A 21,894-nucleotide genomic window follows, 5' to 3' on the forward strand; every position below is an offset into this window, starting at 1 on the left:
TCCTATACCGCTTTTACCCCTCTTTCAGGGGGGACTTTGGGTTTGCCGAGGACTGAGCTGTCCTCGGCGGTATCCATAGGCTATTTTGTTGAGCTTAGGCCATAGCCCTCCTCGGTTTGGGCCTTCGGATTCTCCCCGGGTAGATGGGCCTGGCCCATAAATTATTGGGCCCCACAATAGCCCCTCAAAACTCGGCTGTCCAGCCTCTTGGTTGGAAAGGGGGGTTTTGGTGATGCCGAACCTCTTCCTACGGCCTAATCAATTTGGCCTATTAATAATGCTGGCGGTTCCTCATCTGTCCAAGAAATGCGCCGGTCTATGAGACAGTTTTTTAATTTTGCGCTTGATGCGCTCTTATCATTTGGGCATCCCAAAACGTGCTTTTAATGCCTACTATTTACGAGACTACTTTAATTCGGCGGTTTGTTTCGATGGGGTGGAGAAACGGAACCGGCATGTTGGTATTGGCAGATTCCTTTGGAGATCTGAACCTATTAAATGTCTCCCGCTCCACCCTCAGTATAAGAAGGAAATGAGGAGGTTATTGTTTTTGTAAAGAATTCCTTCTCATCCTTCTGAGATTTGAAATACTTGGCCTCCCCTAGGGTTCATTTTACCCACTGGTTCACAAACTAAATCGTGATACACTTTATCATAACAACAAGTGATGCAGGAGCCAAACCCCTCCCATAAACGCCATGTTCCAATAAAGCTCATTATGGCTCGATCGGGACAGGGATGGCGAAGACTCAAAATCAACCTCACCCTTCTTTCAGTCAAAATCCGAAGCAGGGACTTGTCACGTCAAATTTTCGGCGTGACTGAGTCGAGAACACCCATCATCAGTACCAACTGCTCTCCTATGAGCATACCTGGTATGGCTCTAGTGTGTTGGGAGTCAGGATCGAGGCAGGGACTAAGTGTCTCTACTTCTTCCTCTCTTCCTTCACTGGTGCTATCCTCCGTCTCCCTTTCTTAGTCTTCCCAGCACCAGTTCCATCCTGGTGCTTTCACTTCTCCCTCTTTTGCTCCTTTTTCTTTCTTTTCATCTCTTCTCTCTTCTTCTCCTCCTTCTTTACTCATGTCCTCCATCTTCTTCATTCATCTCCTCCTTCTTCTTCATTGATTTCTTCCTTACTATTTCCTTCTCCGCCATTTCTTCCCAATGAAGGTTCTTATCATAATATGAGCAGTATTGAGGCAAAGATTGGAGAGACTTTGAAGACGAGTTTAAAAGACGCCTGACAGTTTACTTATCTGTACTACGGATGTAATTGTCGCTTAGGCAGTTCACATTTTGTATAGGCTCGTTCGAGCCCCTCTTTGTACGTTGTAATAATTTTTCGTATTAATAAAAATCGTTGTTATTTTATTTCGCATGTTTTGTCTATATGCCTTTTTTTTAAAAATCTACAAACGCTGCTCGGCACAATAATATAGCATCTAAATCAATGACGACTAAGACCAAAATTCTTGATAATAAAAAGACGTCGCCATAACTTTAATAGAAATGCTTGGCACAATAAGGCCGATCAGTGAAGAGTAATACTTACCCCATGCTAGCCGAGGAGGAAAAACGAAGGCTTGATGTCATGTGAGGAATAACCATGTGAAGATATCTCACCCACCAAATGAACAGCCTTCTTATATGACTAAGTGCTGGGGCGTTCCACTACTTTCCTTACACCTTTATGGCCTTAACCTTTTATGGTGTTTAAGCCGTGGATGAAGTGTCCTGACATTTTTATCAAGTAACCCATCTTACGAGATTCAAACATTTTCTTATCCTAGTATTTGGTTTCCCCATTAGCTTGGGTCCGAGGACCATACAAGGCCTTGGTTCTGTCCAAAACTTGTAATTTTTATAACTTTTTGTACTTGGTTTCCCCATAGGCTTGAGTCCGAGGACCATACAAGGCCTTGGTTCTGTCCAAAACTTGTGATTTTTATAACTTTTTGTACTTGGTTTCCCTATAGGCTTGAGTCCGAGGACCATACAAGGCCTTGGTTCTGTCCAAAACTTGTGATTTTTATAACTTTTTGTACTTGGTTTCCCCATAGGCTTGAGTCCGAGGACCATACAAGGTCTTGGTTCTGTCCCTGGACCCATATGCTGAACGGGCCTGGGCCGCGAATTTACTGGGCCCACAAATTGAGAGGTATTTCCGTAGTCTTTGATCACGCGGTACTTCCTGGCGTCCCAGTGTTCGAGGTGCGCCTTCCCGAGACTCCTTTAACCTCAGGGTTGCAGATGACGTTAGAAATCGAGCCAGAGACGTTTTGTCTGTAGCGTTCCTTGGGACACTGCGCGAATTAAATGTCACCGGTTCACTTCTGGGTATAAATGGGATAGGGGATCACTTCACTTGCACATGAACTCTCCTGTTCCCTTCAGAACTATATTTCTTCCATATCCGCGATCTCTCTTTCTAGCGCCACTGCCTCAAAGCAAGATGTTTGAGGCTTGGATGGGGATGAAATGTCTCCGCACGCTTCAGAGGCACCGAATCCTCAAGGTGATATGGTATGGACAAGGATGGCACAGATTCAAGCCAGTCCTCCGTCTTGACAGGAGGAAGATGGTATTCCTCCCTCTTTTAGTCAAAATCCGAAGCAGGTTCTGGTCATGCCAGATTTTTGGTATGTCAGAAAAAGGAATTTCCGCCATCAGCGCCGTCTGCCCTGTAGCAGGCAAATTTTTGCGGGGGCTTCCCAACTTCCGGCTCCCTGCACCTTTTCTGTAGATGGTGTTAGCCTGAGGTCAGGTTCCCTGCACCTTTTCTATACCGGTGCAGGCCCCAAGTTGGGTTCTTTTGCTGCCTGAGTTATGGGCGTGCAGAAGCATGGAGGAGGAATAAGGTCTCGAGGCAGTAGCCAACCTCTCCTCTGTACTGCTTCCTCGGCTTTATCTCCACTCTCTTGTATTCTTCGTTACTTACATAGTTAGCTTCGATGTAGGCTTTGTTTCAGCTTTCCATTGTACACTGCACTGTTCCTTTGTCTTAATAAAGTATGTGTCTATTTCTCTATACATATCTTTCTTCTCCGTAACCACTACTTTATGCATGAATATTAAATATGAGCTTGCCCTTAATGATATTCTAGGCAGAGAAAGGCCTTAACACAGATTCCTACTAGTTTAGACTTACAAATATTATCAAACATAACAAGGTTAATCATCAATAAATTAAACTCTTGGAACTAACCGGGATAACGGCTGAGTGCTGCGCGATGCATGCTAGAGCGATGTCCGAGTACGACAAACTCTAAGTAATTCGTCCGAGAGGGTAGCCGAGTAGCGAGGGGCTTTGGTTGTGCTTATGGATAATATGTTACGCCGTATCGCATCAACCCCTTTGATATTGGGGGATCAGAGGGTAGATCGAGGAATCCGCGCAATCAAGGTATTAACCCATCTGTTAACGCGGAGCTTTCTTTTCGGATGGATTTTGAGGTTTATGTGCCATAGTTTTTTTTTTTTTTTAAATAGTTGGTTCCTCATCCAGGTGGTTGGTTTCCCCATAGGCTTGAGTCCGAGGACTATGCAATGCCTTGGTTCTGTCCAAAACCTAGTTTTCCTCATTCAGGTAGTTGGTTTCCACAGAGGCTTGAGTCCGAGGACTATGCAATGCCCTGGTTCTGTCCAAAACCTAGTTTTCCTCATCCAGGTAGTTGATTTCCCCAGAGGCCTGAGTCCGAGGACTATGCAATGCCCTGGTTCTGTCCAAAACCTAGTTTTCCTCATCCAGGCAGTTGGTTTCCCCAGAGGCTTGAGTCTACAGACTATGCAATGCCTTGGTTCTGTCCAAAACCTAGTTTTCCTCATCCAGGTAGTTGGTTTCCCCAGAGGCTTGAGTCCATGGACTATGCAATGCCTTGGTTCTGTCCAAAACCTAGTTTTCCACATCCAGGTAGTTGGTTTGGCTTGAGTCCCCTATGAAAACCTAGCAGGTAGTTGGTTTCCCCAGAGGCTTGAGTCCACGGACTATGCAATGCCTTGGTTCTGTCCAAAACCTAGTTTTCCTCATCCAGGTAGTTGGTTTCCCCAGAGGCTTGAGTCCATGGACTATGCAATGCCTTGGTTCTGTCCAAAACCTAGTTTTGCACATCCAGGTAGTTGGTTTCCCCAGAGGCTTGAGTCCACGGACTATGCAATGCCTTGGTTCTGTCCAAAACCTAGTTTTCCACATCCAGGTAGTTGGTTTCCCCAGAGGCTTGAGTCCATGGACTATGCAATGCCTTGGTTCTGTCCAAAACCTAGTTTTCCTCATCCAGGTAGTTGGTTTCCCCAGAGGCCTGAGTCCGAGGACTATGCAATGCCCTGGTTCTGTCCAAAACCTAGTTTTCCTCATCCAGGTAGTTGGTTTCCCCAGAGGCTTGAGTCCATGGACTATGCAATGCCTTGGTTCTGTCCAAAACCTAGTTTTCCTCATCCAGGTAATTGGTTTCCCCAGAGGCTTGAGTCCATGGACTATGCAATGCCTTGATTCTGTCCAAAACCTAGTTTTCCACATCCAGGTAGTTGGTTTCCCCAGAGGCTTGAGTCCATGGACTATGCAATGCCTTGGTTCTGTCCAAAACCTAGTTTTTCTCATCTAGGTAGTTGGTTTCCCCAGAGGCTTGAGTCCATGGACTATGCAATGCCTTGGTTCTGTCCAAAACCTAGTTTTCTCTTTGTGTGGGATCTTGGCTTTAGGGGAGTTAGCTCCTCAGCCAAGCCCCTAGAGTTTATCCATATAGTTAACGCTACCAAATGCCTAGTTTGCTCTTTACGGGGGACCTTGGCTTTAAGGGAGTTAGCTCCTCAACCAAGCCCCTAGTCAAGAAATGTAGTCCCTAACAGAACTTTATACTAGAACTCTATAACCAACGGTTAGAAATAACGAAGAAACTCTATCGACCCACTTCCTATACCAACACACAAGCCTTCCCATAGACGGCGCCAATTGTAAGGACGCGATTCGCGGCGAACCGTAACAGTGTCGGGTTCGCACGTAAAAAGGCCCCTAACAATATCATTTGTAGAGCGTGGGTTTGGAAGGTTAGGCCTTGATCGACAGGCGGTGGGTTTTTCGTGGTGTTCGTACAAGTTTCGGTTTTCCTTCACCCCTGGAGTCTTTCTCCTGGAGGCGGGCTGGGAGGCTCTGGTTTTTGGCCATTTTTCCCAACCCCCTCTCTAGGTTACTTATCTTTCCTTTTATATCTGCCTGCGTTCATTGTCCTTTGTCCACGTATAGGGTCAACCTTTCCAAGACTGATACTTGTCCCATCAGCCCATACCCAAAGTCGTTGGGGGTGGTCGTAAAAGTCTAAGAATACGGCTCTGTCAGGTTCAGAGCATTGAATGGCAGTGAGGGCAGCTTTCCCTGGATATTTTAGATCTTTCTCCCAAGTTTCAGTCCTATACCGCTTTTACCCCTCTTTCAGGGGGGACTTTGGGTTTACCGAGGACTGAGCTGTCCTCGGCGGTATCCATAAGTTATTTTGTCGAGCTTAGGCCATAGCCCTCCTCGGCTTGGGCCTTCGGATTCTCCCCGGGTAGATGGGCCTGGCCCATAAATTATTGGGCCCCACATGTGGCATAGGAGTTATCTCTATGGCTATGAGGATGGAGTTATTTGAGAGGAGCATAGTTGTAATTGGATTAATGTTATTGGGTTTTAGATGAGAAAATTGAAACATACTCTCCCATAGTGTTGCATTTTGGGACGGAATCAGATTCAAACTTATGGGGCGAAATTTTTTGTTCAAAGATTTTAAAAAAATAGAATATCCATACTAGAGGTTGACAAAGTTGTTTTATCAGTATTAATTTATTAATTATTATTTGTATTTTTTCTTTTGAAAAAAATTAATAATAGGATTTTATAATCAAGAGTTTTGTAAGTCAATTGACACGTTTTAATATTTTCAAGGTCTAACTAATGTGTGGATGGAGTGATCAATATGTGGCATAGGAGTTATCTCTATGGCTATAAGGATGGAGTTATTTGAGAGGAGCATAGTTGTAATTGGATAAATGTTATTGGGTTTTAGTGATTTTTTTTGCTAGGATTTGTAATTGATTTGTTGTTATTGTTTTTGTTTAGACTGGATTTATGATTTGTCCTAAGATTTTTCTTATTATCCGAATATGTGCATTTTTCTTTTTATAGATTTTTCTTGTTCTCTATTTGTTGGATTTCTTGGGTCAATTTGTAAATTTTGTTGGGGAAGGGGGGGGGGGGAGGTGGCAAGTATATAAATTTAAGAGCCAGAATTAAAATTCTTTTTATTAATATATGTGCTAGAATTTTTTTTTTAAAGGTTGGGGGGTGGGGGGATGGCCCCCCTTAGCCTTCACTAAGCTAAGATCATATAAAATGGTATAACTTGTACTACAATTGTCCATGTGGTATATTATGAATGGTGAAAAAAAGGTAGTGAGTCTATGAAAATGATATGCAGGGAGAGGTTTGGGTCCAGTGTCTAGTGGCATTGGACCTGTTGGGATTGTGACACGTGTCCATTTTTGGACATGTGTTACCATCCGACCTAATTTATTGCATTGAAAATACTCGACCTAAATTGAACCCCGCAGTCTACATATAAGATAATTGTGACCAAAATTATAACAGTTTATATGGTTCTAAAACTATTATGCTCCGTTTGAAATTGTAGAAACTTCCTATTTTGTTTTTGTTTTGGTCCAATTAGGCAATTCCCAATTGGTCAATATTTGCCGACTTAGAAATAGACCCTTTTAAAGTCACGAATGGCATTACAAATTTGCAATTTGCAACTGAAAAAATCATTGGTTTACAATTCTTTTAAGTAGCTAGATCCTTTTCATTCTTGCACATCCCACTCACCGTGTAGAAAGGACTTCCTAAAATGAACGACTGCGGAGCCTATGGGCAAAGTCTAACCTATCCTCCTGTTAATATTGACTTGATCAATGCGAACCTATCAATACATACATCAATCGCTTTCTGTCTTCGTTAGTAATTAAGCAATGAGGCCAATATTTTAATTAGTATTAACACCTCCATAATACCAAGGGAGAGGGTCCGATAGCAGTATAGCACTTGAATTTTCAAATACGGCCTTTGTTTATGTCGATTATTAGTTTATTACTCTTCCTCTTCTTCTTGGAAACAACTTGTACCAAAATAGAAAAAAAAAAAAAAATCTGTGATGATTTTCTTATGGTAGGACATCACTGTATATTAAATACCATTTTCCAAGTTGCAACTGGGTAAGTGTAGAGGTAAAACAGAGGTGTATGCGATATATTAAGTTTTATAATTAAATTTAAATGTAGTTCAATTGACAAATAAAGATAAATATAAGCATTTATTTTTTTCTGGCCCCAATACAATACGAACATATATTCAAAACTGAATAGGTATTCACGAATCTAATACAATTGACAAATAAAGATAAATATAAGTTTTTTTTGGGGTCTTAATACAAAATGAACACGTATTCATAACTGACAATGAAGCACTGACTCTTTAGTTAGTGCTTCAATTGCATGGTCTACATAGCTTATTATTACCTAGGGCATATCTTTGGTTGCTAAAAGATATACATGATCCAAAAGGACCTTATCTTTTTACAATTACGAAACAAAAGCAGTCACGCTCTTATTCTCAATTGGTCAGTGGAGTTTGAAACAAGAAGAAAGAGAGGAACTAGGAAGTGGATAGCCCTAGACTTTGAGCTAAAATTCCTAATGCAAATCCCGAAGTAATAGGCTCAAAAATATTGAGAAAACAAGTGTTCTCCTATACGAGACAACACTTGTTTTCTTTCCTTCTTTTCAGGGGCGGAGCTACTTGTATGAATGGGGCCATGATTTTAAAAATACTTTAATATATATAATTATTTAACATTTTAATTATTAGCCTACAAAAATAGACTTGGTCTTCCCAAATATTTGAGCTAGTCTAATGATGTTCTTAAAAAAATATTCCAATTGATCTAGTAATTATAGAGAATATTTTTTTTTTCCCTCACATTTATTTTTTATTGTAAAATGTGTTTTTGTGTCTATTAAAGTCTTGGATATTTCATATCTTTGAATACTTCATTAGTTCAATTGAAATTTTTTTACTCACTTTGGTAAACAATTTGGTAATTTATATTAAAAATGAAAATTTTAAGGATTTACTATGAAAGATACTAAATTATATGTGTGTATGGATATATGTGTTTATGCGTGTTTATGAAAATTTGTATAAATTAATAAATTAGTATCATAAGTTGGTCCTCCAAACAAAAATTTCTGGCTACGCCTGCTTATTTTTCAACCCTTTTTTTTCTTTTGGAATGGATTAAGTTTATGGTTTAATCAAGTTCACATTGAAAACCCACTTTTAAGAATTAGCAACTAGGAGTCTAGGAGAGGTTTTCCTTCATCTCGATTCTCTAGCCAAACGTGAGACATGTTTTTATGGTTTAACCAAGTTCACATTATAAACCACTTTAACTCAAAATAGAGACACGTGGCAGCTAAAAAATTTAATGATTCGTATGAATCATATGGGTTTGTTTAGTTAGATATTCTCCAAAAAAAAAAAAATAAAAAAAAAAATAAAACGAAAAACTCTATTTCACAATAACAATTCCTCGTAACTTTTTTAACGTTTATTTTAAGTTTTAAATACCAATTTACAACAGCTTATCTAAATACACTTAGTGTATGTTTGGTACACTTAATAATTCTTGAAATGTAATAGTTATTCATGTATAATATCAATTCAGTTATTTGGTTGCATCTTTATTATATGGATTAGTTATTACATTAGAATAACTATTTTTTAAATTGAAGAGTAGCTATTCCTCTTTAAAATGAATATAATAGCTATTCCTTAATGTATATAATACGCTTTAAAATTAATATATTTCAAAAAATATAAAATTTCCTTATACATCATCTTTTACAATCAAACTTATGAATAATAATAGTTATTTTATTACAATGTCTTTTATTTTCAGTAATAAAAATTATTATTCCTAATGTAATCTATATTCGGTGTACCGATCGTATTCTTAATGTCTCACTGCTTCTTAAAAATCAAAAAGATTTAGAAGTTTTTGGGATCTTATGTGTTTTTTATCTTCTTTTGTTACCGTTCCAAACCCATATAATGGTTGCCACCTGCTTGTGAATATGTGTGACCACGTGTCATTTAAATCCAACGAATGGACACCTATGTACACTCATGTCATACTGAGAAGGATGTTTGTGATTGAGAATAGTTGTAGCCAGAAAGCATTAAATACTCAAATTGCACGCAACAACATTAACTTAATAAATAAATAAAAACTACTAGTTATGTAAAAGAATTTGAGGACAGTTCTAGAGTATCAAATATGAGAATTAGCTCATTAAAGCATTTTTTTTTAATTATGGTTTATATGAACAAAAGGACATATGGGTTAAAATAGGGGGAAAATTTAATGTCTTATATAGAACACTGTCATCACATTTTGGATGCCAATCGATACGTGTGTTTGATTTATCTCTTTTTTTTTTTTTTTTGGAGCTTATCTCATTTGCTTGAATAGCTTTTACTCAAAAGCGCATCTTAAACAATTTAAGGAAATTTTTTTTAAACAATATACAATTTTTTTTTTTTTTGAGCAAATACAAATAAGTATAATTAAAGTACATATATAGAGCCAAGTTTATCATGACAAGTGATAACATTTTTATACATCTATGCAAAAAGCATGTAAACCCAACACGTAGTTCTAGAAAACTCCTAGCTCACCTAAAAAAAAAAAAAAACACTCCTAGCCAACCTTTTCCTAGAAATCGTATACCAAAAAAAAACCCAAAATACCTATTTTATGTTGACAATTTAGCATCTAAACATAGGAAATGTAAACCGACATCATTATATTTTTCCCTGAGGAAAATAAAAGTTACAGAGATTTAACAACCACCAGACTCCATAAATGAAAATAAAATAAAGAAAAAACATAGAAAAAAAATGTGAAATTGTTTTATTTTTTCATTTTTTGGTTGGTTATTGGCAGAAATTTCAATAGAAAAATAAAGAAAATGAAAAATCTATATCATGAAAAATATTTTGATGAACACATTGAAAAATGGTTACATCTTTTCTTTGACAAACTGAAAATTAGAAAATAATAATAATAATATTGCACTGGGACCCAAAAAAAAAAGATGTATTTCTTATTCTAATTAATATTACATCTAGTCCAATTTTTTTTTTTTTTTTTGATGAATCATCAAATTAAAAAAAAAAAAAATACCACTGCTATTTGTTCAAATGAATAAGTTTTGGGATAATATTTTTCTAACATATTTATTGAGATTGATGTTGATTGCATTTTATCATTAAACGAAAATACTATGATCAAACTCTAGGTTTCCTGTTTCATGAGAAAAGACTAACGAACAAGTCGTGAAATTATGTGTGAAAATAGATATGTGGCCGAAATCTATGTGTGAAAATAGATATGTGGCCGAAATCGCAGAATCATAACGGAAGACTTTAATGTGTCACTAGCAACCAAAATATTAACAAGTAAATTAAAATTATATTAATTTTTTTTTTTTAACAATAATGATTATTTAATTATTATATTCTATCTCTTTCTATCTACTTTCTGTTTGTTTGGTTTTTTATGTGTGGAGCCCACAGCTGCCCATATGCATTGCTGGCCTTAAGCCATCGCTTTGTTCGTTTTCTTTTATAGGCCTTTGTCTGCTGAGAAAAGAGGAGAGAGAGAAAGAGAGTTTCAGTTTGTTCAATCACACTGATTGAGAGCTCCGTATATATTCAATTATCTCTTTCTTTCTTCGTCCTATTCCTCCTCTAGCATCTACAACAAGACCAAAAAAGAGTGAAAAGTTTTCATTTTTATTCAATATTCAGGAAAAAAGAGAGTGACCCATATAAGAAAAAACCCTATTGGCCACAGTTTTTGAATTGATTTTGATGGATCTATGGATCTAACGCTTTTATACCCACTTGTATTGGTCTGTTTCTTTTAGATCCCCATCATTTTCATTTGGTGGTATTCAATAGCTGACATCAACTGATCTAGGAGCCTGATTACACTGTGAGTTCTCTTTTCCTGTGTATGTTTGGTTTTATTACAACTTAGCAATTAATGTGTTTGGTTTTTTTTTTTTTCCATTTAAATTTGTGTTTTTGGGAAGTTAAAGTTACTGAATTTATGGTATGTGGGCAAAAATTTGTATGATTGGAGTGTGGAATGTGAAGGTAGATTTAACCGTTACTCTTTGCCACAACTCCTATGTTATTTTATTCATTTAGAGGTAGTATTAGTAGGGTTGTGGTTTTCTTGAAGTTCTTAGTAGAAATGGAGATGGGTTTTGGATTTCAGGCCATATTGTGTTCACTTCAATGAGGTTTTTAAGCTGAGAATTTAGACTAAAAGTTTGTTTCTTTTGTTGTCTACATGATGTGGTTTTGATTGAGAGTAGAGGGTAGGGATGTTATTGTGCTAATCATGTTGTTTGTTTAGTTCATATGGAGGTTTTCTTGGCCTGCAGGGGAGGAGGTTGCTCTGGTTTTGGTTGTAGAGGGAGGGATTGCATCCATTTTGGATGTGGAGGAATTGGAGGCTGGCCCAGGTGAAATGAGGGATGTTATCAAGGTTGATAAACTTACTGAGGGCCTGCTGGGGGCCATCCTCGGACAGTTATGTCTACTCGGGTTCGGATGCAGCAGGCCGGCAAGATGGATTACTTTGGTACAAAGACACCGGGCAGCACATGAATGGTGAGTTCTCAATGGCAGTCGTCCAGGCCAACAATTTGCTTGAGGATCAGAGCCAGATTGAGTCAGGTCCCTTGAGTTCGCTAGAGTCTGGACCATATGGCACCTTCATTGGAATATATGATGGTCATGGTGGGCCAGAGACTTCACGTTACATTTATGATAATCTATTTCAGCATTTAAAGAGTAAGAAACCTATGCTCAGATGGATTTTTAGCATGAAAAGTTGAAAACGTTTGTTAATGCCAAAATTGACATTTACTCAGTTCCGTGTTAAAATTGAGAACCATGAAAGTTTACATGAGTTTCTTTCAGTAATTCAGGGCTTTTGTTTTGTTATACTTAAATCGTTGGGTTTGAGGTGGGAAATTAAGTCAATGGTTCTCATGATTGGGTTGAATTGTATTTTTGCAGGGTTCACCTCAGAGCAACAATCAATGTCAGTGGATGTGATACGGAAAGCATATCAAGCAACTGAGGAGGGATTTCTGTCTGTTGTTACCAAACAGTGGCCTATAAATCCCCAAATTGCAGCTGTTGGATCTTGCTGCCTGGTTGGTGTGATCTGTGGTGGTACTCTCTACATTGCCAACCTTGGTGATTCCCGTGCTGTGCTGGGGAGGCTTGTCAGGTCAACTGGGGAGGTTCTTGCCATCCAGTTGTCAGCAGAGCATAATGTGGGAATAGAATCTGTGCGACAGGAGATGTTCTCTTTGCACCCGGATGACTCACATGTTGTGGTTTTGAAGCATAATGTATGGCGTGTTAAAGGCTTGATACAGGTGAGTTAGTTGTGTGGGTGATGATGTCTTTCATTTGAACTAGCCCATGTAATAAATTTTTCTTCCCTTTCTAATTTCTTGTATCATTTTGATTTGTGGAATTGAGATGTTACAACATTAATGCTTTTGAAACCTTACTGACATTTAGTACTAAAACTAGCTACAAATTCCATGTCATATTATGGATCCTTTGATTTTTACCAATATTTATGCCAATATTAGTTCAGTTTGTGCATGCAGCACATGTCAGCTAAGTAATTAGAGTGATATATTATCCATGTAGGCCACATGTGATTCAGACTTTGTCATGTTGTTGAGTCCATGGTTTCTAGTCTCAGAGCCTGCATTCAGAGTAAGACTGTTAGAGTTGTTTGTGTAAATTTGTGTGCTAATAATTTCTGAAGGATGTTGTTTGAGGGACTATATTGCTTTAGACTTCATTTTGGTTCTGCATGGAGCCTCTCTTTTTCTTTGTAGGCAAGTTGTTTATAGTTCCTTTCCTATGTGCACATGTTTAACAAGAGGCTTCGCTGGAAACTCTTGGTTTTGTGGTGTTTTTCTTCTCTTTTCTGTTTTTCTTTCTCTTGACAACATATGAATTTCAGTAAAGAAAGTAATATTGACAAAGTATTTTGATGTGACTAAGGAAATCATGTTGGAAGACTAACTAGCTGGAGAATGATTTGAGGGATGAAATATGATTTTCCAACCTAAATACATTATTTAAGGTTGGCATTCAGCCGAAGTTAATTTGCATTGTCATGGAATGATTCATAGAGCACGTGCATGGCTTTGTGAGAAAAGGGTTTACATGTTACAAGCATCACTTATTAGCATTGTTTAAATCATGTATAATTCTATCATAAGGTTCAGCACATTCATCATGTTAGATTCTTTATAGAAAGCATATATTTGGACTATGGTATTTCTGTAAATAATAGGAATAGTGTGGAGATTACAACAAGTTTCTTTGTTATCTCTATAATGTAAGTATTCCATAGTTTGGAAGTAATGGCTCACAATAAAAATAATTAGGCTAAATTTCAAATTGTAGCCTCTAACTTTGACCTATTCTCAATTCAGTCCTTTAAGTTTAATTTTTTAATCCCTTTGTCATTTCGTCTAGTTTTGTCCAATCTGACCAATAATTTTGGTATTTTTCAATTTCCGAAACAGCACTGTTTTGATGGACCTAATGGTGTGGATTGGACAGAGTAACTATATTGGAAACAAATGGAAGTTAAAGGACTAAAACAAAAACAAAGAAAAAAGCAAAAAACACTTTAGAGGACTGAATCGCAAACACGTCGAAGTTAGAGGGTGTAATTTGTAAATCAGCCAAAACATAATATTGGTAAATTGCTTGCTGTTCCAAAAATTTGAGATTGGCAAGTCAGTTATCTGAGGTCCGAGTCACCTTTAATTTGGAACCTAAAGTTATTTTATACTTGAGAAACAATTCTTATGCCTAGTTGATCTAAGTGACAAAAGGAGGGAGAAGACTGTTAAGATCCTAATGTTCCACATTGGTTAAGTGTGTGTTTATAAGCTCTTGGACACCCTCCTTTTGCAAGCTGGTTTTCAAGGGTGAGTACTACCTATGAGTTTGTAACATTTGGTATCAAAGCCAACCATCACCCTGATTAATTGGGTGTAGCTCATTAAGTATGGGATCAAATGAGTTGCAACTTTGTGGTCGGGTCCCAGAAGGGGTGACTTAGAGGCTAGATTAAAATTACTGATAGTTGAGTGAAGTCACCAAAAAGAGAAAGAGCTACCAACAGATCAGTGTCGCTAGAGTGAGCCATCATGGACGTTGGCTACGGAGCGTGGTGGTATGTTATGATCCTAATGTCCTACTTTGATTAACCATGTGTTTATAAGCTCTTGGACACCTCCCCTTGCACGCCAGTTTTCAAGGATGAGTTCTACCTATGAGTTTGTAACAAAGACAAACGATGGTCACGTGCCTCTGGCAATTATTTTCCTTTGTAAGTGCCTTTGGCACTTATGCTGGCTTGTTTGATGAAAAAAGCCTTTGGTTGGATTGGTGTTTAAGATAGATCCTTCTAATATTGTTGATGAACCAATATGATAGGCCATTATGATCTTTGCTTTGAAGATGACTAGAAATCCTGGTTACAGATGGTCAACATTTAAAATTAAGAAACGCAAGGATGAAATATTTATCCGAAACGGGGGAATAAATGAAAGAGAAATGGCATTCATACAAGGATAAGACCCTAAAAATGTCTTTACATCGATGCCATTTATACTTTATAGTTTGTAATTGATTTTGACACAATCACACTAAAAGAAGTTATATAATAGTGCCCCTGTGATGAAGGACAGGGGATGGTGTTGGGCAGGGTCTTAGGTTCCACTGATTCCTGAAAAAGACAACCCTTGTACGTGTTATTGCCTTACTGATGATTCCTTACAATATCTCTATGACAATGGAAATTGGTTTCTTTTGAATTAGATGAATTTACCAAAATTAGTTGGGTATGTGGATTTGTATTCATGTACACATGCATGTATGTGTAAATTATGATGCAATTTTTGTGGCATGCTGAGCATTTTTATTTCTCTTGGTTTTAACAGTTGCTTATCTGTGGATATGTTTTGTGTTTCAGATATCTAGATCTATTGGTGATGTATATCTAAAAAAGGCTGAATTTAACAGGGAGCCTTTGTATACTAAGTTTCGCCTTCGTGGACCTTTTAAAATGCCAATTTTAAGCTCTGATCCATCAATTTCCGCGCATGAACTTCAACCCCATGATCAGTTTCTCATATTTGCTTCTGATGGGCTGTGGGAGCACCTTAGCAATCAGGAAGCAGTTGATATTGTTCAAAACCACCCACGCAATGTAAGATATTTATCACAGCAATGGCAGTTCTAATTTGTATTTGTATTTATTTGCATGAAATTTTAGAGTTACCAACAGTTGGCTTGACCTAGTAAATTTGGAATTGTTAGTTACTTGTGAAACTTTGTGGAGATCTTGGGGCTTTTCAGCCCATCCAATAAGTACACATGCTTTCACTTTGTGTTTACCATGATTGTTATGAGTATCATATGAGGGGCCTCAAGAAATGATAGAACTTGACATTACTTGTTCTGTTCATGCAGGGAATTGCCCGGAGGCTTGTGAAAGTTGCGTTACAGGAAGCAGCTAAGAAGAGGGAAATGAGATACACCGATCTGAAGAAAATTGACCGCGGTGTCCGCCGACATTTCCACGATGACATCACAGTCATAGTTGTTTTTCTTGATTCAAATCTTGTGAGCAGAGCAAGTTCAGTTAGAGGCCCTACTTTGTCTGTGAGAGGAGGTGGTGTTCACCTACCTGCGAAGTCTCTAGCCCCCTGTGCCACACCAGTGGAGCTTAATAGTTAATACTACTTGATTAAGCCGCCTCATTGTACTATTGTACGTGTTTTTAGATCCTTCTCAGAATTCCAGTGCCTTCAGCTTGTATATCCAAGAGAGATAAGAGAAGGTGTGGTCATTTTTATCTTGTACAATGTAGATTTAACCAAGAACGTGTATTTATTTAGTTTCTAAGGACTTGAGCAAGGAAAGAATCAGTGAAATAGAGCTTCAAAGGTGACACTGATGATTCTTTCTTCGAGACTGTGTTCTTACGTATTCATTTTCCTCCCCCTCTCTTTCTTTCATTTTAGAGTTTTGTGTTTTGTATATTATGTGAACTTCATCCCTTGAAATCAAAGTTTCGGATCCTGTTGCTTCACGGCTTTGCTTTACTTTTTGCACTTTCAGATTCTGCTTGTGTGTGCTTACTTGAAGAGATACATATTGGTCTGAACTGATTGGAAATTCTGCCTTAATTGGTTACCATGTATGTGTGTTTAATTACCAAAATGTCGTGAAAATTCAGTTTTGATAACTTGAAAACACCTCAAATGTGTTTTAGGTTTTCATAACTCATCACTAAAAAATCAGAGAATTGAATGATGGAAACAAAAGTTGAAAACACATCCAAATAAACTACTCAGTCATGGGATCCACCAATTTTGAGTTATAGGTGATCGAAAACTACAAATCCAAACAGCACCTTATACTTGCAGTTGGCAGGGAACTCTGGAAAAGATATGGATGAGCATCATTGGGTGCATTTTGCACATCAAAAGAAAAAATAAAGCTGGTACAAATATAGGTTCCAAAATGGGTCTTTGTTTCCTGTGTAATTTAGTTATAGATTGATGATGGAGATTAATTAAAAAGAAAAAGCTAATCCAAACTGGAATATTGCATACGTTATTTCATTGAACAGATTCAATCCCAAATCCACTCATTTTTCGGCCAATCAAATCCACTCATTTTTCGGCCAATCAAATCCACTCATTTTTCGGCCTGCTGAAAACCAAGTAGTTTAAAATTAAACAAACCTTTAGATTAGATTTTTATTTTCCCTAAAAGTTTATTTGTTAAAAGTTGACAAAAGTACAATGATACTAAAAAAATGAATTTTTTTTATTCACTTGAATATGTTTGGGAAGTAATGAAAGTTGTACTTTATAAGAGTTTTTAGTTTATTTTTGTTATTATTTATGAATTTTATTACACTTTTGGTACTATTTATGAGTCTTATTGCATTATTCAACTAACTTTTGAGTTTTTTTTTTTAAGGTACTTTTAGCAGTTTTCAATTTCAGCTAAATAAACTGTTTTCAAACGAACTCTTAAATAAATACAGTAAAACTTAAAAAAAAAAAAAAAAAAAAAAAAAAAAAAACAAAGCTGATCCAAACTAAACCATTGAAATCAACTGCTGGAGACATGCATGGTTTATGCCAGATGAGCTAACAATGAGTTAGAGCAAAATCTAACCAGTCATTAAGCTAAATGATAATAAAATATCATTTAGCAATTGGACTATACAACTTACGTGAGATTGAGATGAGAGATAAAAGCAAGAACAATTCTAGAGACATACCAAATCACACACACAATTTTAATTTTACAATTTGTTGATTTGTGCAATTGTGAGTAATTGATTTTTTTTGCGTACTAATAATTTGTGTAACCCACTATTTTTTGTGACTACTCACAATTGCACAAGTCAACAAATTATAAAATTGGGCATGCGATTGGGTGTCTTTAGATTGGTTTTAGAGAGTGCATTCACAAGAGAGAAATTAAACCTAGCAAGGAGACCAAAGCCAGACTTTGAGAGTCCAAACATCTATAGTTTTGTTGGTAGTAGTACTGTGAACATAACAATTAGGGAAAATAAAAGACCACAACTTTTTGTACCACAATTTTGGGACAACTCTATGGTGTGTGTGTTTTGAGTAAGAAACGGATGTGTTACAAAAGCTAAGAAAGTGAAACAAATGTGAGAATTAGTTGTCGTCGAATTATCCAGTACACAAAACCCTGAAACAGAAACTAGAAGAAAGGAAAATATGACAAAATCCGAATCTTGGGACCTTCCCTGGCCAGCAAGGGCATTGGTAATCCTATTCACCTCCCCAAAAACATGCTTAACCATATAATAGTGAATCCTCCATAATAGACATGCACTCATCCTCCAAAGGCAAAAGATAAGTATGAATGCTAACATAACAATTCAGAAAAGAGATTACGACTGAAAAATCAAGCTCATCAAAAGGCACAATTTTAATGTGATAGACTATGAATAATGAAAAAAAAAATTATAAATTTATACGAAAGTAATAGATAACAATTCATAATTTATCAAGTTAAAAAAAAAAAAAAACTCCAAATTCTGGAGGGAATTCACGTCAGGAGAAAGTGAAGGGAGCTTTGGGTAGTGCGGCTGCCTTTTTCCCGCTTCCCTGCGCATAGAAGTCTACCCCATTGGTCATGAGAAAGAGGGAGAGAGAGGAGAGGCTCCACTTCTTTAAAAATTGTCATTTCCCTTGTCACTTTTTAGGGGCACAATTCTCGATATCCTCCATTATTCTGATTTCTGACTTACCAAACTGTTCTTTGGCACCCTAATCTTGACTCTCATCATATAATTATTATTAACTTAAGGCTTGCATATTTCTTTTCCCATTATAGTCTGTAGAGCAAAGATTTGGCATAAATTTCTTAAAAGTTTTAATCATTCGTTGATAAATAATAATCTAGAATTTATTGCAAAATTTTAATATTTCTATGGTAGAATTACCAAGCCATAGGTGCAGTTTGGATAGCTGAAACGTGTTCAGCATTTTGCGTTTTCAGCCTCTCTTTTTTTTTCTTTTTTCTTTTTTTTTTTTTAACCAGCGTTTGTTGTCCCATAAACAGCGTAATTAGGCAAATAAACAGTACCTGGTTAATGAACAGTAACTTTCTTATTATTATTTTTTATTATTTTCAATTTTTAACAAAATAAGTTGTATCCAAACAGATTCATAGTCTGTTAAGTACTCAGAATTCAGAATATTTATAGTGTTGGTTTCATGATATTTTAATGATTAAAATAAGGCATTCATAGTTTCATGCTATAAGAATTATGTAAGTGTCACTTGTCTCCAACACATTGACTATTATGCGATGGAAAAAAAATTAGTAGTCTTCTATAGGCTATGTCAATACTGGTTCAGCAGGTGGTAAGAATTTATCAATGCTGTTGCAGTTAAAATTATTTACTTATCCTTATTTCTTTTCTTTTCTTTTTAATTTTTTTTTTTTAATTTTTCACATTACAGCTTACAAGCAAAGCCAAGCAATATGACAGGACGACTAAAGACCCAAAAAGAAAAACAAGGGTCCTCTTAGCAAGTTTTTTATTTATTTTTATTTTATTTTGCTGTGTAGTCTTGACTTTAGCCGTTAATAGACAATTGAGGGTCCAAATCTTTGTCCATATGTCTAGACTTAGCTAGGGTACTCCACAAGAAGACGAGTAATTCTGCAGAGAGATACAAAAATTTTCTCAACATTTTTCTCTAGTAAGTTAGTGCAAGTCTCTGCAGGTTTACATTTTTAAAAGGAACAGTGTCAAATCCACACCCATTTTTATGATAAGTTATGGTTAAAATATATTACTTTCACATCTTGCAGTAACATGAATTTTATTTTGTATTAATTACAATAATATATTATTTTTTAAATCATGAGAAAAATATATATAAAAATTTATCATATGGCCAGACTATAGTACTTAAAAGGTGAAAATGTACTTTTGGTCCCTAGATTTTGGACCTATTTACAATTTGGTCCCTAAATTGATTTAGGTACTAGATTAGTTCCTGATTTTCAAAAATCGTTTTTAAAATAGTCCCTACCGTCAACCCAGTGACAGAAAATGCTGAGGTGGCAAACGGAATACACTGTTTGCTGATGCGGCTAATAAAATAAAATAAAAAATATTTAAATGCCATGTCAGCATTTTCTGAATTAAAAAAGCCATGTCAGTTTAATTAAAAAAATAAAAATAATTTATATTTTTCAATTTCAATTTAATTCAAACTAAATTAAAAAAAAAACTTTTAAATCTAATTTTATTATTATTATTATTATTATTTTCATTATTTTTTAGGTTAGGAGGTAAGATCACAAGAACTTGTTCTTCATGTTCTTCCTGAACTCAAGAACAATCAAACCCAGAACAATGCAAAATTTCATACAAAATCCCTATCCTCCATCGAAACCTCCAGAACATAAAAAAATCATCAAACCCAAACCTACATGAGAAAACCAACCCAGAAAAATCATCAAACCTCCAACCCAGAACATGAACTTCATTCTTCATGTTTTTCTCCAAATCAAGACAAACCCAATTAACTAACCCACTCAAAATCAATCTCAGCACAAAAAATCCATACCTACAAACTGAAATCACCACCAACAACCAAAACAACCACCACAATCACCCACACCACCAACCACAACAACCACAAATCACCACCAAAAAAAAAAAAAACCAAATAATGAAAGCAAAACAGATCCAACACTCGCAGTGGCCCATGGTGAGCAAAACCACGGCCACCCACGAGCACCAACGGCCCCACGCCAGCCCACGGCGATCTGAATCCCACTTGTGCCGATCTGAACCCACCCACGGCGAGCCACGACCACCGAAACGCCACTACTCAACTAGAAATCACTGATTTAGAGAGAGGGAGACCAACCTAGAGGCGCTTGAGCCAGCGGCTGCGTCGTCGTTGTCGAAGGAAGAGGAGGAGGAGGAGGCAGCGAAGCCACCACTGGCCTCACCAAAACCTACGGAGGCTGGCTCTGAGCCGCAACCGCCACTGTAACCGTCATAGTCTGAGTCTGCGGGTGTTCCGGCAAAACCACAGTAGCGGAGGCGCTGGAGTCAAAAGCCGTGAAATCAAGTTGCCTCGCGAGCTTCTTAGCTGTCGGAGCCTCTGTCGTAGACGAGCAGGCTATCGGTCCGTCCGATTGAGCTTTCTTCGGAGGGAAATCGCTTCCCTCACCTTCCCCCATGAAATTCAACAAAACTCAATTCCAAAAAATATTATTATTATATATTTAAACTCAAATAAATAATCACTGAAATTCCTCAAATTGACACAGTTTCAGATCCGAAACCGAATCGGAAAGCCATTGAAACATAGAGAGTGTGAAGATTTTTTTTAAGCTGATGAGGTTAACCAAAAAAAAAAACAAAAAGAATTAAAACAATTATGAATTTTTATTTTTTAAGAAATGATTTTAGTTTAAATTAGATTTAAGGTTTTTTTAAAAAATTTTAATTTACATTTTTTTTTCTTAGGGCTGGCTTTTTTTATTAATTTAAATGCTGACACGACATTTAAAAAATGTTAAATATATTTTATTATTATTATTTTATTAGCCACGTCAGCAAACAGTGTATTCCATTTATCACCTTAGCATTTTCTGTCACTGGGTTGACGGTAGGGACTATTTTAAAAACGATTTTTGAAAATCAAAGATTGACCTAAGACTTAAATCAATTTAGAGACTAAATTGTAAATAGGCCCAAAATGTAGGGACCAAAAGTGCATTTTCGCCTACTTAAAATTAAGGGCTAGTCACATTCCGGAGTGTGCTTGCTTTTCATAAATCCAGCAGCACCACAACCTAGTAACACTAGTGGGTGCCTGAAAGAGAAGAGAGATAGAAAGCCTAAACTCTTGCTTAACTGTTAATAGAATTTTCCTATCGAGCCAATTAGCTGTAGAATCCATGCCAATAAAAGGATTTCATGAGTCCCACATGGAAAGGCTGTCAGGCTACAACATGCATCTCTAGGCATTCAACCAAATCACAAAGCACAAAGCTACAAATGCTTTTCCTGTGCTCAACACCTCATGTGATTTGGTCAGATTAAGGTCTCAACCAGAAAAGGCCTAATCCTTGCGGCAAAAATAAGAAA

The 21,894-nt window shown here is 36.9% G+C and overlaps 1 protein-coding gene across 1 annotated transcript; it reads left to right on the plus strand.

Moving 5' to 3' along the window:
• Positions 1-10,713: 10,713 nt before the first annotated feature.
• Positions 10,714-16,305, plus strand: LOC115994428 (probable protein phosphatase 2C 46). The gene is made up of 5 exons (XM_031118575.1): positions 10,714-11,082; positions 11,540-11,951; positions 12,180-12,547; positions 15,184-15,420; positions 15,684-16,305. Exons 2-5 carry the CDS (start codon positions 11,633-11,635, stop codon positions 15,948-15,950), a joined length of 1,191 nt encoding a protein of 396 aa, XP_030974435.1. The 5' UTR covers positions 10,714-11,082; positions 11,540-11,632; the 3' UTR covers positions 15,951-16,305.
• The last annotated feature ends 5,589 nt before the right edge of the window (positions 16,306-21,894 follow it).

The sequence above is a fragment of the Quercus lobata genome, chromosome 6 (assembly GCF_001633185.2).
Source record: "Quercus lobata isolate SW786 chromosome 6, ValleyOak3.0 Primary Assembly, whole genome shotgun sequence".
NCBI lineage: Eukaryota > Viridiplantae > Streptophyta > Magnoliopsida > Fagales > Fagaceae > Quercus > Quercus lobata.